The sequence below is a fragment of the Somniosus microcephalus genome, chromosome 4 (assembly GCF_052327205.1).
Source record: "Somniosus microcephalus isolate GS21.2 chromosome 4, FLI_Smic_1.0, whole genome shotgun sequence".
NCBI lineage: Eukaryota > Metazoa > Chordata > Chondrichthyes > Squaliformes > Somniosidae > Somniosus > Somniosus microcephalus.
Window position 1 is genome coordinate 276,860,264 of NC_140990.1, and position 16,384 is coordinate 276,876,647.

Below are 16,384 nucleotides of genomic sequence, written 5' to 3' on the forward strand. Positions count from 1 at the left end.
CCGATGGAGTGGTAAGTTGCTGCTCTGGAATTGCTAGCTCTCCTGTGGGGCAAATGGCCAGTGAGTGCTGTTATTGGTGCAGCTGTCAGCCCTGCCATTCCAGGAATTTCAGGCCGTGAAGTTTTAGTGGACTTGTAGGGATTGAGCAGGATGTCAGTTTTTTTTCTTGAAATGGAATGTATTTCTAGTGGCCCACTTCAGAAGTGAAGCGTTGTGGCTGCAGATTTGAAATACAATTCTACAAAACTGAAAATACAAGTTGTCATCTTACAAAACTTCCTCTCCCTATTTGTAAAATAGTAAATTAAAAAAGGAAATTTTACATCACTGAAAAAGTATAATTTGCTTGTGTTGATTTTATTCTTTTTCAGAGATGGTAAATTTACTGAAATTATTTTTTAACCATCAGTAGATTTAGTGAGTAACATAAAGAATATTGATTGGTGTTCATGTCACAGGACAATCCAGAGTTTCTATCCACGTGACAGCCATTCCCCCGCACTTGAGATAATTCCTAGTTCCACTCTGAATGACTATTCATTTCAAACTTCACACAATAAGCAGAAAAGATAGTTCTGAAAATGAATAACGCTGTGTGGTGCCACAAACAAAGAACCACCTGTTAAAATGAGCTAACAAGCTACTCACTTTACCAAAGATTTAGAACTCCACAAGTAAGTACTCATTTATATTTGGATATCAACAATTAAGACAATGTTGGCTATTTTGAGCAGCATTCAGCTAAATGTGGACCCTATCCCAATCACAGTCTTGCTTAATGATAGGAAGTTTATGGCATTTTAACATTGCTGATAGCTTCCTATCATTGCACAACAGGAAACATTTTCAGTTTAACTGCAGGATGAAAATATTTCTCAATTTAGAAACCATGCCATAATTGATGATCAAATATTAGAAATGATCAGTTGAAAATGAGATTCAGCATTAAAACTTACTTGACAGTACCCCAGTAATAACACAGATGATCCTATTCCAATGTAATAAAAAGCAAACATGCTCAATTCTTTCTCAATGTCCAAGACCCTGAAAAGACAACAACAAAAATTATGGATTTCATATTTCAATTATCGCTGAGACATGCTTTGTACTGTTAGCAATCTTATTGATATAATTTGGACAAAGCCAACTTTCACTATCTGATTCTTAATTATGTCACAACTTAAAGTACAATCCACCATGGACTTCTGTGAAAGAAAGATCTGTTTTTCATAACATCGTGTTGATTTATTAGAAATTCATAATTAAATATTAGTAAGAATGTCCTGTCACACAATGTTTTAGTTTACTTAAAATATAATGGAAAGTTGCACAAAATATTTTTCACCATAATCATTCTTAACTTGCTGTAATTTGGTAAATTGTCAAAATTGTTTAGAGCACCATCCTATTACTAACCTATGCTACACCTGACCTGGGAGTGCTAGCCATTAGATGGTCCATTCCAGATCAATGTCATTCTTCACTTTAATAACAAACAAAATTAATTTAATAATGGTACTGGAGGTAGACTGACCCAACCTGTGGTCCTTAAAGGGACTGCTGGAGGCTGCTCCAAAAATGGGACAGGTAGGGTTTTTAGCGATTCTTGTGGGGTCAGGAGGAGCATTGATGCTCCTGACCCCACAAAATTAGAGCCGCCCGATCCCTTACCATCCATGGCCGTCCCTCGAGATCGCCTCCCCCCGCTAACATAATTTAACCGGATTTCTTGTCCTTCCCACCTGATTGACAAGTTTCTCCAAATGTTTAGGCAGCTCGCCACGAATATGGTAACGAGGCCTCTGACAGCTTTCATCAGGTGAGTGTCAGACAAAAGAACATAAGAACATTAGAAATAGGAGCAGGCGTAGGCCATACGGCCCCTCGGGCCTATTCCGCCATTCAATGGGATCATGGCTGATCTGAATCTAGACTCATGTCCACTTCCCTGCCCTCGCTCCGTAACCCCTAATTCCCTTATCTGCTAGGAAAATGTCTATCTCCATTTTAAATTTATTTAATGTTGCAGCTTCCACAGCTCTCTGGGGTAGCAAATTCCATAGATTTACTACCCTCTGAGTGAAGAAGTTTCTCCTCATCTCAGTTTTGAAAGGGCAGCCCCTTATTCTAAGATTATGCCTCCTAGTTCTAGTCTCACCCATCAGTGGAAACATCCTCACCGCATCCACCCGATCAAGCCCCCTCACAATCTTATATGTTTCGATAAGACCGCCTCTCATACTTCTGAACTCCAATGAGTAGAGTCCCAATCTACTCAACCTTTCCTCATACGTCAACCCCCTCATCTCTGGAATCAACCCAGTGAACCTTCTCTGAATCGCCTCGAGAGCAAGTATATCTTTTCTTAAATATGGAAACCAAAACTGCACGCAGTATTCCAGGTGTGGCCTCACCAATACCCTGTATAACTGCAGCAAGACTTCCCTGTTTTTATACTCCATCCCCCTTGCAATAAAAGCAAAGATTCCATTGGCCTTCCTGATCACCTGCTGCACCTGCATACTAACTTTTTGTGTTTCATGCACCAGGACCCCCAGATCCCTTTGTGCTGTAGCACTTTGCAGTTTCTCTCCATTTAGATAATAACTTGCTCTTTGATTTTTTCTGCCAAAGTGCATAACCTCACACTTTCCAACATTATATTGCATCTGCCAAATCTCTGCCCACTCACTTAGCCTGTCTATGTCCTTTTGCAGGTTTTTTATGTCCTCCTCACTCACTGCTTTCCCTCCCATCTTTGTATCATCGGCAAACTTGGATATGTTGCACTCGGTCCCTTCCTCCAAATCGTTAATATAGATTGTAAAGAGTTGGGGTCCCAGCACTGACCCCTGCGGAACACCACTAGTTACTGATTGCCAGCCCGAGAACGAACCATTTATCCCAACTCTTTGTTTTCTGTTAGATAGCCAATCTTCCACCCATGCCAGTATATTACCCCCAATCCCGTGATTTTTTATCTTGATCAGTAATCTTTTGTGTGGAACCTTGTCAAATGCCTTTTGGAAGTCCAAATACACGACATCCACTGGTTCCCCTTATCCACCCTGTATGCTACATCCTCAAAGAATTCGAGCAAATTTGTCAAACATGACTTCCCCTTCGTAAAACCATGCTGACTCTGTCCTATTAAATTATGTTTATCCAAATGCTCTGTTACTGTTTCCTTAATAATGGACTCCAACATTTTGCCAACCACAGATGTTAGGCAAACTGGTCTATAGTTTCCAGCTTTTTGTCTACTTCCCTTCTTAAATAAGGGTGTTACATTAGCAGTTTTCCAATCTGCCGGGACCTTTCCTGAGTCCAGGGAGTTCTGGAAAATAATCACCAATGCATCCACAATCCCTACCGCCACTTCTCTCAAGACCCTAGGATGTAGGCCATCAGGTCTGGGGGATTTATCCGCCTTAAGTCCCATTATTTTACTGAGTACCATCTCCTTAGTGATTTTAATCGCGTTGAGCTCCTCCCCGCCCCCCCCATTGCCCCCTGTTTGTCCAGTGTTGGGATATTTTTAGTGTCCTCTACTGTAAAGACTGATACAAAATATTTATTCAGCGTCTTTGCCATCTCCATGTTCCCCACCACTAGTTTCCCGGTCCCATCCTCTAAGGGACCAACATTTACTTTAGCCACCCTTTTTCTTTTTATATAGCTGTAGAAACTCTTGCTATCTGTTTTTATATTTTTTGCTAGTTTACTTTCATAATCTATCTTCCCTTTCTTAATTAATCTTTTAGTTATTGTTTGCTGGCTTTTAAATGCTTCCCAATCTTCTATCCTCCCACTAGATTTGGCTACTTTATATGCCCTTGTTTTCAGTCGGATACTATCATTTATTACTTTACTAAGCCACGGATGGCTGTCTTTTCTTTTATTCCCCTTTTTCCTCAGTGGAATATATTTATCTTGAAAGATGTGAAATATCTCCTTGAATGTAGACCACTGCTCTTGTACTGTCTTACACTTTAATCTCTTTTCCCAGTCCACTTTAGTCAATTCTACTCTCATACCTTCATAGTCTCCTTTATTTAAGCTCAGTACGCTGGTTTGAGATCCAAATCTCTCATCCTCAAACTGAATTTGGAATTCAACCATATTATGGTCACTCATTCCAAGGGGATCCTTTACTAGGACATTTTTTATTAATCCTGTCTCATTACACAGGACCAGATCTAAGATTGCCTGCCCCCTGGTTGGTTCAGTTACATACTGCTCAAGGAACCCATCCCTAATACACTCTATGAACTCTTCCTCAAGGCTGCCATGCCCAATTTGATTAGTCCAGTCAATATGAAAGTTAAAATCCCCCATGATTATAGCTGTTCCCTTATTACAAGCCCCAACTATTTCCTGATTTATACTCCGACCAACAGAGTTGCAACTGTCAGGAGGCCCATAGACTACGCCCACTAGTAACTTTTTCCCCTTATTATTCCTTATCTCCACCCAAACTGTTTCACTATCCTGATCCTTTGACCCAATATCATTTCTGACTATTGCAGTGATTCCATCCTTGATTAACATAGCAACCCCACCTCCCTTTCCTTCCTGTCTGTCCTTCCTAACTTTCAAATACCCTTGTATGTTTAGTTCCCAGTCATGATTATCTTGCAGCCATGTTTCCGTAATGGCCACCAGATCATACCCATGTGTAGTTATTTGTACCGTCAACTCGTCAATTTTGTTACGAATGCTGCGTGCATTCAGATAAAGAACTTTCAAATATGTTTTCTGACAATTTATTCCTGCTTTTACCCCTTTTACTACTTTACCTTTATCATTATACATTCTGTCCCTTCCTGACACACTCTGCTACCTTGCTCTATTGCCTTCTCCGCTGTCATTTTTATTTTTCGCTCTCTTAAAACCTCCCCCCCACTAATTAGTTTAAAGCCCTCTCTACAGCCCTAGTTATTCAATTCGCCAGGATTCTAGTCCCAGCACTGGCCAAGTGAAGTCCGTCCCAACGGAACAGCTCTCTCCTGTCCCAGTACTGGTGCCAGTGTCCCAGGAAGCAAAACCCATTTCTCCCACACCAGTCTTTGAGCCACGCATTTAACTCTCTAATTTTATTTACCCTAGCCAAATTTGCACGTGGCTCAGGTAGTAATCCAGAGATTATTACCCTTGTGGTTCTGCTTTTTAATTTGGCCCCTAGCTGCTCAAACTCCCTCAGCAGAACCTCCTTCCTTGTCCTATCTATGTCGTTGGTACCAACATGGACCACGACAACTGGATTCTCCCCCTCCCACTCCAAGTTTCTCTCCAACCCAGAGGAGATGTCCTTGACCCTGGCACCGGGCAGGCAACATAGCCTTCGGGACTCTCGCTCTCGGCTGCAAAGAACTCTATCTATCCCCCTAACGATACTATCCCCTACCACTACAGCATTGTGATGAAATATGCCATTCAGCAGGCACTGTATTCCCTGTGTTTAGTTTAGTTTCAGTTTCATTTCCTTACCTGTATTGTATTGTGTGTAGGGCTCCGCCCATACCTGGCCCCTACTTAAGCAAGCCCCAATGTGTCTCACAGCAGTACAGCAGATCTCTGGATGAGAGACACTTCTCCAATGTGTATTACTTTCTGAGTTAATAAAAGCCTTGCTTTGCTCCGTTAACTTCGAGTCTCAGATTCATTGAGGCACATCAATTTTATTAACTCAATTTTCAACGCAATGGACCAACTCTTGAAACCCGAACGTTTGGATTTGGACCCGCATGCTTCGGACGCATCGGCACGATTCGGACACTGGTTTAAGTGTATGGAATTCTTCCTGGACAATTCCGCAGCCATCACAGGCGCTACGGACGCTGAGAGTATGAAACTCGGAATCCTGCGGAATTGGGTAAGCCACCGGGTTTACCCCCTCATCCAAGACGCCGACACGTACCCGGCCGCCTGCGACATCCTAAAGGCGCATTACCAGCAGCCTACGAACGAGGTGTACGCTAGGCATCTGCTCGCTACTCGCACACAGCGACCTGGGGAATCGCTGGATGAGTTCCTAGTCACCCTGAAAACGCTTGGCAAAGACTGCAAGTGCCAAGATGTAAAAGCCGCAGTGTACACTGACGAGCTTGTTCGTGATGCCTTTATCGCAGGCCTCAGCTCCACTTACATCCGGCAGAGACTACTGGAAAAAACAGGATTGGACCTGAAACAGGCTGTGGACACAGCGCGATCCCTGGATGTGGCCCAGAGAAACTCGGACGCCTACTCTTCGGCCCGCGCCGCCCACACCGCCACGTGTGCACCAAGGGCGCTGCCATCTTGGAAGGCATCTTCCCCGCCCGGCAGCCCGACACCATCGGGGCCCCGCTCTCCCCCCAGAAGCCCTACGACAGCCGCGACGCATCGGAGCCCCAACTGCTACTTCTGCGGGCAGCCGAAGCACATCAGAAACCTGTGCCCGGTGAAAGGCACCACCTGTTTTAAGTGTGGTAAGAAGGGGCACTTCGGGAAGGTGTGCAGAGGGAACCCCGCTGGAAAACCCGCCACCGCCGCGTGTGCGCCGTGGGAGCGGCCATCTTGGACGCCATCTTGCCCAACCTCGTGGGGTCCGCCATCTTGTGAGCAAACAGCGTGGATGCCATCTTGTCTCAATCAGGGCCCTACAGTGGTATCGGTCACAGTGGACCAGACCAGACCGCACCCGCTATCCAAATCACTGGTGGACATCGAGGTAAACGGGTGCGGGGTTAAATGTTTAATTGACAGTGGAAGCACGGAGAGTTTTATCCACCCTGAACTAGCACAACAACTCTCTCTAACGGTGGTCCCTGCTCGGGGCACCATCTCTATGGCTGATAAAACCCAGACATCGACCATTATGGGTTGCTGCGCGGTACAATTGTCCATTAACGGAACTGTATACGATAATTTTAAATTACTAATCATGAAGAATCTATGTGCGAGCGTGATCTTGGGCCTAGATTTCCAGTGCCACCACCAAAGCATCACGCTCAATTACGGTGGGTCCCAGCCGCCCCTCACAGTGTGCGGTCTGGCTACCCTGAAGGTAAAGCCGCCTTCGCTATTCGCGAACCTTACTCCCAACTGCCGGCCAATAGCGACCAAAAGCAGGAGGTACAGCTGGGAGGACAGGCGGTTTATCGCGACCGAGGTAGACAGGCTCCTGAAGGAGCGTATTATCGAACGCAGCAACAGCCCGTGGCGCGCCCAAGTGGTGATGGTGAGGGGTAGCGAGAAGAAGCGGATGGTGATAGATTATAGCCAGACGGTTAATCTATACACCCAGCTAGATGCCTACCCGCTACCCCGCATATCCGAGATGGTGAACCAAATCGCCCAATACCGGGTGTTCTCCACCATCGACCTCAGGTCAGCGTACCACCAGCTCCCTATCAGACCAGAGGACCGCACGTACACCGCCTTCGAGGCGAACGGACGCCTCTACCAATTCCTCAGAGTCCCCTTTGGGGTGACGAATGGGGTCTCGGTCTTCCAGAGGGAGATGGACCGCATGGTCGATGACCACCACTTGCAGGCAACCTTCCCCTACCTCGACAACGTCACCATCTGCGGTCACAACCAGCAGGACCACGACTCGAACCTCGAGAGGTTCCTGAAAACCGCACAAAAACTCAACCTCACTTACAACGAGGACAAGTGTGTTTTCAACACCACGCGCTTCTGCATACTAGGCAGCGTGGTGGAGAATGGGGAAATCGGACCAGACCCCGACCGACTGTGCCCCCTACGGGAGCTGCCCCTGCCCAACACTCCCAAAGCCCTGAAAAGGTGCCTGGGGTTATTTTCTTATTATGCCCAATGGGTCCCCAACTACTCCGACAAAGCCCGCCCCCTCTTGAAAGCATCCTCTTTTCCGCTCTCTGCTGAGGCCCACGCCGCCTTCAAAAGCATTAAGCGGGATATTGAGCGGGCCATGCTACAGGCAGTGGACGAGAACACTCCCTTTCAAGTGGAAAGTGATGCGTCTGACTTTGCCTTGGCGGCCACCCTCAACCAGGCGGGGCGGCCCGTAGCTTTCTTCTCGAGGACCCTCCAAGGGCCCGAGATCAGACACTCCTCCGTGGAAAAGGAGGCCCAAGCCATCGTGGAGGCAGTGCGCCACTGGCGGCACTGCCTAGCCGGCAAACGCTTCACCCTACTTACCGACCAGCGGTCGGTAGCGTTTATGTTCAATAATAAACAGAGGGGGAAGATTAAAAATGATAAGATTCTTAGGTGGCGGATCGAGCTCTCCACCTTCGAGTATGACATCATTTACCGGCCAGGGGTCCTTAACGAATCCCCCGACGCCCTCTCACGAGGGATGTGTGCCAGCGCCACCGGGGATCGGCTACAGACCCTCCACAACGACCTCTGCCACCCAGGGGTCACACGGCTGTTCCACTTCATAAAGCCCCGCAACTTACCCTACTCGATTGAGGAAGTTCGGTCTCTGACCAGGAACTGCCGCACTTGCGCTGAGTGCAAGCCTCGGTTCTACCGCCCAGATAGAGCCCACTTAATCAAAGCTACACGGCCCTTTGAGCGGCTCAGCTTAGATTTCAAGGGCCCCCTCCCGTCAGTCGACCGCAATGTTTACTTCCTGAACATTGTGGACGAATACTCCCGTTTCCCATTCGCCTTCCCCTGCCCAGACATGACCAGCACCACGGTCATTAAATGCCTCAACAGCCTGTTCTGCCTGTTCGGTATGCCGAGCTACATCCATACGGATAGGGGGGCGTCCTTCATGAGTGAAGAGCTACGCCAGTACATGCTGTCCAGGGGGATCGCCACGAGCCGTACCACCAGCTACAACCCCCAGGGTAACGGCCAGGTGGAGCGAGAGAACGGGACAGTATGGAAAGCAGTCACTCTAGCTCTAAGGACCAAGGGCCTCCCTATCTCCCGCTGACAGGAAGTCCTCCCAGATCTGCTCCATTCGATACGGTTGCTATTGTGTACTGCCACTAATGCCACGCCTCATGAACGAATGTTTGTCTTTCCCCGGAAATCCACCTCAGGCGTATCCATGCCGTCATGGCTCTCCACCCCAGGTCCGGTATTTGTACGAAGGCATGTGAGGGGCCACAAGACGGACCCCCTCATGGAGTCAGTGCACCTACTCCACGCCAACCCCCAATACGCGTATGTCCGGCACGCCGACGGAAGGGAGGACACCGTGTCCATAAAAGATGTCGCCCCAGCCGGTAACGACAACAACCACGACAACAACAGCAACAACGATCACAGCAATTCTTACCCACCCACTATCCTTTCACCACCCCCGGAAGAACATCGACCAATGGTGCCCCCACCAACTACCCCTTCAACAACCCTGGCGGCGCCCCCGGCAGAGACCCAGGAGGCCACCGGGGACACCCAGCTGACACCCGCGGCACCACAACAGCTACGTCGGTCACAGAGGACTATCAAACCCTCGAACAGACTAAATCTGTAGAAGGGGTGAATGTGATGAAATATGCCATTCATCAGGCACTGTATTCCCTGTGTTTAGTTTAGTTTCAGTTTCATTTCCTTACCTGTATTGTATTGTGTGTAGGGCTCCGCCCATACCTGGCCCCTACTTAAGCAAGCCCCAGCATGTCTCACAGCAGTACAGCAGATCTCTGGATGAGAGACACTTCTCCAATGTGTATTACTTTCTGAGTTAATAAAAGCCTTGCTTTGCTCCGTTAACGTCGAGTCTCGGATTCATTGAGACACATCAAACATTTCTTTTAACTCCCCCCACTTGAATGGCCCCCCACTCCACGGTGCTGTGGCCAGGTTGCTCATCCTCCCCGCAGTCCCTGTTCCCATCCTCACAGGGAGTAAGAGCCTCAAACCTGTTGGACAAGAGCAAGGGCTGCGGCTCCTCCAACACTACCTCCTGGATCCCCGTACCTGCCTCACTTCTAGTCACACCATCCTGACCCTGGCCACGGACTACATCTGAATTAATTAATCTAATTGGTGTGACTACCTCCTGATACACAGAGTCCAGGTAACTCTCCCCCTCCCTGATGTGTCTCAGTGTTTGAAGCTCGGACTCCAGCTCTTCAACACGGAGCCGGAATTCCTCGAGCAGCCAACACTTACTGCAAATGTGATCACCGTGAGCATCAATGGTGTCCACCAGCTCCCACATATTGCAGCAGCAACACATCACCTGATCTCCCATTCTATGTAATTAATTAAATTTATTAATATTATTTTTAAATACACTCTGCTCTGATTCTAGATGATGAATATCACACCTTAGAAACTATAAACCACAGAGTTTAAGCTTAAAAAAGAGAGAAATACTTACCAACCAATCACTTACCCGCTTTCTGGTGACGTCACACTTGGATTACTTTTTACCTCTCTCCTTCCCTCCGAGTTCCAAGTTCGGAGACTGGTACGCCTTACCTGGTCTCTGAAGCCTTTTATAGCCCCGCTGCTGCCGCTCGAGATTCCCGCCGACGCTGTGAGGCCTTACCTGGTCTCTGGGGCCTTTTATAGCCCCGCTGCTGCCGCTCGAGATTCCCGCCGACGCTGTGAGGCCTTACCTGGTCTCTGGGGCCTTTTATAGCCCCGCTCTGCTGCTCGAGATTCCCGCCGACGCTGTGAGGCCTTACCTGGTCTCTGGGGCCTTTTATAGCCCCGCTCTGCCGCTCGAGATTCCCGCCGACGCTGTGAGGCCTTACCTGGTCTCTGGGGCCTTTTATAGCCCCGCTCTGCCGCTCGAGATTCCCGCCGACGCTGTGAGGCCTTACCTGGTCTCTGGGGCCTTTTATAGCCCCGCTCTGCTGCTCGAGATTCCCGCCGACGCTGTGAGGCCTTACCTGGTCTCTGGGGCCTTTTATAGCCCCGCTCTGCTGCTCGAGATTCCCGCCGACGCTGTGAGGCCTTACCTGGTCTCTGGGGCCTTTTATAGCCCCGCTCTGCCGCTCGAGATTCCCGCCGACGCTGTGAGGCCTTACCTGGTCTCTGGGGCCTTTTATAGCCCCGCTCTGCTGCTCGAGATTCCCGCCGACGCTGTGAGGCCTTACCTGGTCTCTGGGACTTTTATAGCCCCGCTCTGCCGCTCGAGATTCCTGCCGACGCTGTGAGGCCTTACCTGGTCTCTGGGGCCTTTTATAGCCCCGCTCTGCCGCTCGAGATTCCCGCCGACGCTGTGAGGCCTTACCTGGTCTCTGGGGCCTTTTATAGCCCCGCTCTGCCACTCGAGATTCCCGCCGACGCTGTGAGGCCTTACCTGGTCTCTGGGGCCTTTTATAGCCCCGCTCTGCCGCTCGAGATTCCCGCCGACGCTGTGAGGCCTTACCTGGTCTCTGCGGCCTTTTATAGCCCCGCTCTGCTGCTTGAGATTCCCACCGATGCTGTGAGGCCTTACCTGGTCTCTGGGGCCTTTTATAGCCCCGCTCTGCCGCTCGAGATTCCCGCCGACGCTGTGAGGCCTTACCTGGTCTCTGGGGCCCTTTTTAGCCCCGCTCTGCCGCTCGAGATTCCCACCGACGCTGTGAGGCCTTACCTGGTCTCTGGGGCCTTTTATAGCCCCGCTCTGCCGCTCGAGATTCCCGCCGACACAGCCCCTGGGCAAGTGATTATTAGTGCAGCACATGAATCCCCATTTGATAACTGAAGAAATTAAGATGCTGTGAACGGATGTGCAAGAAGGAGGCACACTTAAAGAAAACTGCCAAGGTAAGATGACCCAACCCTACCATTTAACAGGTAGCTCGGTCAAAGTATGCCCGCCACAAAGTGTTGCCTGTCAATCTATTCTATGGGGTAACATTTCCGCAGAGTTCTCCCAAACTCCTGTCGTAACTTTATCAGAAGATCAGGGAAAGCAAGGAGAAGCTGTTTACACCATTTCTACAGGTTTCAGTTGATCTTTCGCTGAAGTTACGGCGGATGATTGGGAACAATGCGGAAGTTCTGCCGCTATATGTATTGCTGGCCCAAGCCAGGCCTTCACACAACCTTACAGTGTTTTAATTGCTTATTGTGCATGCCCATATTCTAGTAGGGCACATATTTAATCTACAATGTACAATTGGAACCCTTTCAAAGGACTTGACATTTCAAATTATTATAAAGCAGCCTAGCTGCATGATGTATAGTCACCGAATGGCACTCAGAATGGGCTGCAGATTGGACATAAATCTGTCACTGTGCCTGTGCTCCTGCTATTCACAACATCTCAAGACTATTTGCATAACAATATGGCACATAATTGCCGGCACAGGCATGCCAGGCCAAATGGCCACCTTCTGTGCTGTAAGATTCTATGAGAATACAAAGGAACAGATCTGAACTGGAAGAGAGCTCAAAATGTAAGTGACAACTTAGATTCCCAGTTCTCATCTCCCTCCTGGATCATCTCATTGGCTGACAATGAACCAACACTGACATAATGCTGGGTAGCATCCTGAGATCACATCTCCCTATCCATCTGCCTAGAGTAGAAGGCATGTCAGTGAATAGCCTACAAGGGGATAAAAACAGGAAAGAATATGAAAAGAATGTAATACAGGCATCCACTTACCCACATGGCACTGTCTCATTCTTTTGATTTTGGTACTCTGACCCATTGGCCCAAGTGATGGTATTATTCATGCATGTCTTTCCTGGGTCATTTAATTCTTGTAATTCTATGTCATATGCAATGAATGTATCTGTCAACAAACCAAACACCAATAACACAGCAGGCTGGGCTACTCCATGAACCAGAGCACAGAGGCCTCCAATAACCATCAGGGTGATTTCATAGGAGGAAGCAAACCTAAACTGGAAGAAAGAACATTTAACATTATATGCAAGAGAAACAGTTGCTTTGTATATTCCATTCTCAGAAAAGTACGTACTTATCAAAAAAAAACAACAACTGGGGTGATGCAATGTAACAATACAGGAAGCTTTGTGATATCCGGCACCGACGGGACCGAGCTGTTGCTGATCTATCAAAACTGCTGGACAAACCAGCGGCAATGTTGAAGCATACGAAGATTTGCAGCTCTGTATCTGGCAACAAACACTGTTGCTCAGCAACAGCTTCTAAACAGTCGGCCGTACCTTGGAAGCGTCTCTGTAGCTTAGCAATAGCTTCAGAGAGACTTTGCAGAGCCTGACTGTTGAAAAAAAAGCCACGAGAAGAAAAAAAACCTAACAAAACGGCTCCTGATTTCTGTCGGTGGATCGAGGTTTCCGGACATACAACCTCTGGATAAACCAAAGTTTCCTGTAATTTGGTAAAGATGTCCACGATTTGCCACACAATCTGTTAATGAATTTGGCCACAATATTAACAGAGCTTAGGAACATGTCCATAGGGAGCAAATTTTAGTGGACAAATGAACCTAATCTGGAAATTGCTGTTGCTGTACTCTTGGAGGGTTAACTAAGGAATACTCTTGATTTTTGACTGTTACAAAGAAAGCAGCTTAGCAAATAATTTTCCTGTTTTTAGTTCATGGGCTAAAATGTGGGTTTAAAATTCCACACAGCAGGCCAGCCAATGAACACTGAACATTCAATTTTTTAAAAATTTGTTCTCGGGATGTGGGCGATGCTGACAAGGCCACATTTATTGCCCATTCCAAGTGGTCCTGAGATGAAGGTGGGCCAGCTCTTGAAACGTCAGAGTACTTGTGGTGATGGTTCTCCCATAGTGGGGAGGAAATTCTAGGGTCCTGACACAGCAACAATGAAGGTACAACGATATATATCCATAATAATTGTCATAATTGTTGTGTCCGTGTATAATAAGACACAGACTGCAGGAGAACAGTATAACAGGTGTTTACTCAACGTGGCTCACACGGGAACTGATCTGTACAGATTACTACTCAGTGCTATATACAGGTGTGGTCACTGCCGGTACTGCAGTATACATGAGCTGTAAAAGATAGTTCCCCCCTTAAAAGGTATATACATTACAATAATCAGCTATGAACAGGAGGCATTTAAGCAGATGAAGTAGCAGGAAGGAGGCCAGGGCAGATGTTAACAGAAGAAAATTGCCAAAGAATGAGGTGTTAAAGAATGAAGGATGTTAGGTTTATTAATTAGGTGCTGGAAGCTCTACCTTAAGGATTTAGATAGAGGAGAGACACACTTTATGAGAATAATGACTGTCCTCCAGGAATGCTTGGGACAGCAGGCATGGGAAGAGATAGAATCAAAGAATCATAGAATTTTACAGCACAGAATATATTTATAAATATAGATATATGGTAAGCCAGAATTAGTACAATATTAGCATTTATAAGACTGCTGAAAACATGTGTGTATATCAATGTGGCTGAGTGAAAAAGTTGAATTTAGTCAGTACTGACCAGGTGTCAAAGCAGAGCAGCCAGTGCAGACCATCTGTTTGATCAGGCATACAAATCGAGAATTTACACAGATTTTCTTTTATTTGAAAAATCTTCAAGAGAGCCTATTTACTTGTCAGTCATTTTGTTTAAAACATTTTGTTAATGATGCTTGAATTGCAATGTGTACGGAACTCTAACACATGACAATATATCAACTAGTTTACGGCCACTACAAAATTGTGCAATCACTTTAATATCTGAAAGGTATTTTTGAGGATCTTTAGTCGTTAAAAACAGGGAACAAAATGAGAAAATGAAAGTGGTTTTCTGCTATACACTGGTGGCGAGTGAGGTTCCTCACTGCTGGTGAGCACTCAGAATGTTTAGCCTGTGGTCGAAAGTATTCAGTGTATTAGAGCTAACATATGGGTTAAGTGTGCATTAATATGTAGTTATTCAGTGCTAAGTGTGCACTAATGTATTGTTATTTGGTATGGTAGCATTAATGGAGCATTAATGCATTTTTGCCAGGCCTCCAAAATTCTTACCAGGACCAAAAATTGGTTTAACACACAATGCACAAACATGGTATTAATGGATTGTTAAGGCTTTTTAAGCACCAATTAAAGATGAATATACAAGGAGTAGGTATGGAGTCTTTATAAGAATCCTGGGGTGGACCTGCTTGTGATTCAGCTACTGTTTACCTTGATGAATGGCAGATACAGACAGTCCCACTTATGTACCAGAAATATTCTATCCTCTTCTAACTGCAATCACTTGCTTCCTTTTGAGGGTTCCTCCTATCACTAGTCCAGAGACAGCTGCGGGTGACTTAAGAATTGCTCACCTGTTCCTGTGCCCCTAATGGAGACTGAGTTCTCACATCAGCCGCTCGTCTGTTTGAAAACAGAGCATTGCACTGCCAGGATATTGCTCAATCTTTCACTCTGGGTTCTGTCTCCAGTCATTAATGTATCATGGAGTGTAGAGCATAGCTTCTTAACAGGAATAGTGTACACATTTGTGACAGCCGCTGCAACTGTACTTGGTGTCCAGCATGCCTGAGGTCTCCCCTGCAAATGCCACTTATGCTGTATGCTGTTCATTGACAGTCTGGAGAATGGAGAAGGTGATGCACAGCATGGCCCAACTGTGTATCAATTGTTTACATCATACTTTGCAAACAGGGAAGTGACTGTTGACTCATTGCTGAACTATCCTCTATTTCACAGCTGGTCATGTGAGGTAAGAAAACCTCAAAGTGACTCAGCAAGACTCAGTGACAATGCTATGGCTCTACTTAGCAGCAGCCAGCCCTTTGTCAGCCATGATGTTTGCCTTTTCCACACCCAAGAAAAATGATTCATCCAATGTTTCCTCAAATCTAAAACCCACCCAAGTGTGTGAATCTGGACTAGTGCTTGCCTAAACCTCAGTTAGGGTTAAGAACAGTACAGAGAGACACCAGGGGTAGGCACGATGGTAAAAAGAAACACCTGTAAATATATATGTGCACAGTAAAGCTACTTTTGGTTCGTATTCTGGAATACATTTATGTTTGAAAGGATGTTTGGAGGTCAGTTTACAATGGGAGATAGTTCCTTCTATGTCTCCTTATTGAGCTGTTGCCTCCTTAAGTAGACCTCTTCTGAGACATCATCGAGGGAACAGCATGGTCTGTAGACTATGGTGGAAGGGTACTCCAATTAGTCTTTGCCTTTGGTATAGCATTACTCTGTATGCTTCTTACATTCTCTACCTGTTCCTATTCTGCCTCCATCATAAGGACACTAAGGGAATGTGCATAGTCAGAAAGAAATTCACTTCAATTTAAATATTTTTCTTCAGAAAAGTATTCCGAACACTTGAAGGTATTACATAGATTACATAGAATTTACAGCACAGAAACACTGGCAGTGAAAAAATTCAGAATTACCAGATCAAAAAAGCCGATCCTAATGGCATCTTCTTTTTTCTGTGATGATCTTTAAATGCAACAAAATTAAATGTCAGTTTAACCCTTGGACAGCCCAACAGGAATCAATTGCAATCAGCCTATAGCCAGCATT

The 16,384-nt window shown here is 46.5% G+C and overlaps 1 protein-coding gene across 1 annotated transcript in view; it reads right to left on the reverse strand.

Moving 5' to 3' along the window:
- LOC147120482 (bile salt export pump-like) overlaps positions 1 to 16,384 on the reverse strand; it is a 107,961-nt gene that overhangs the window by 67,542 nt on the left and 24,035 nt on the right. Inside the window, exons 5-7 of the mRNA XM_085986477.1 lie at positions 16,252 to 16,300; positions 12,542 to 12,783; positions 957 to 1,044 (exon numbers count right to left, since the gene is read on the reverse strand). Coding sequence (XP_085842603.1) covers positions 957 to 1,044; positions 12,542 to 12,783; positions 16,252 to 16,300 — 379 coding nt within the window. The remainder of the gene's footprint in view (positions 1 to 956; positions 1,045 to 12,541; positions 12,784 to 16,251; positions 16,301 to 16,384) is intronic.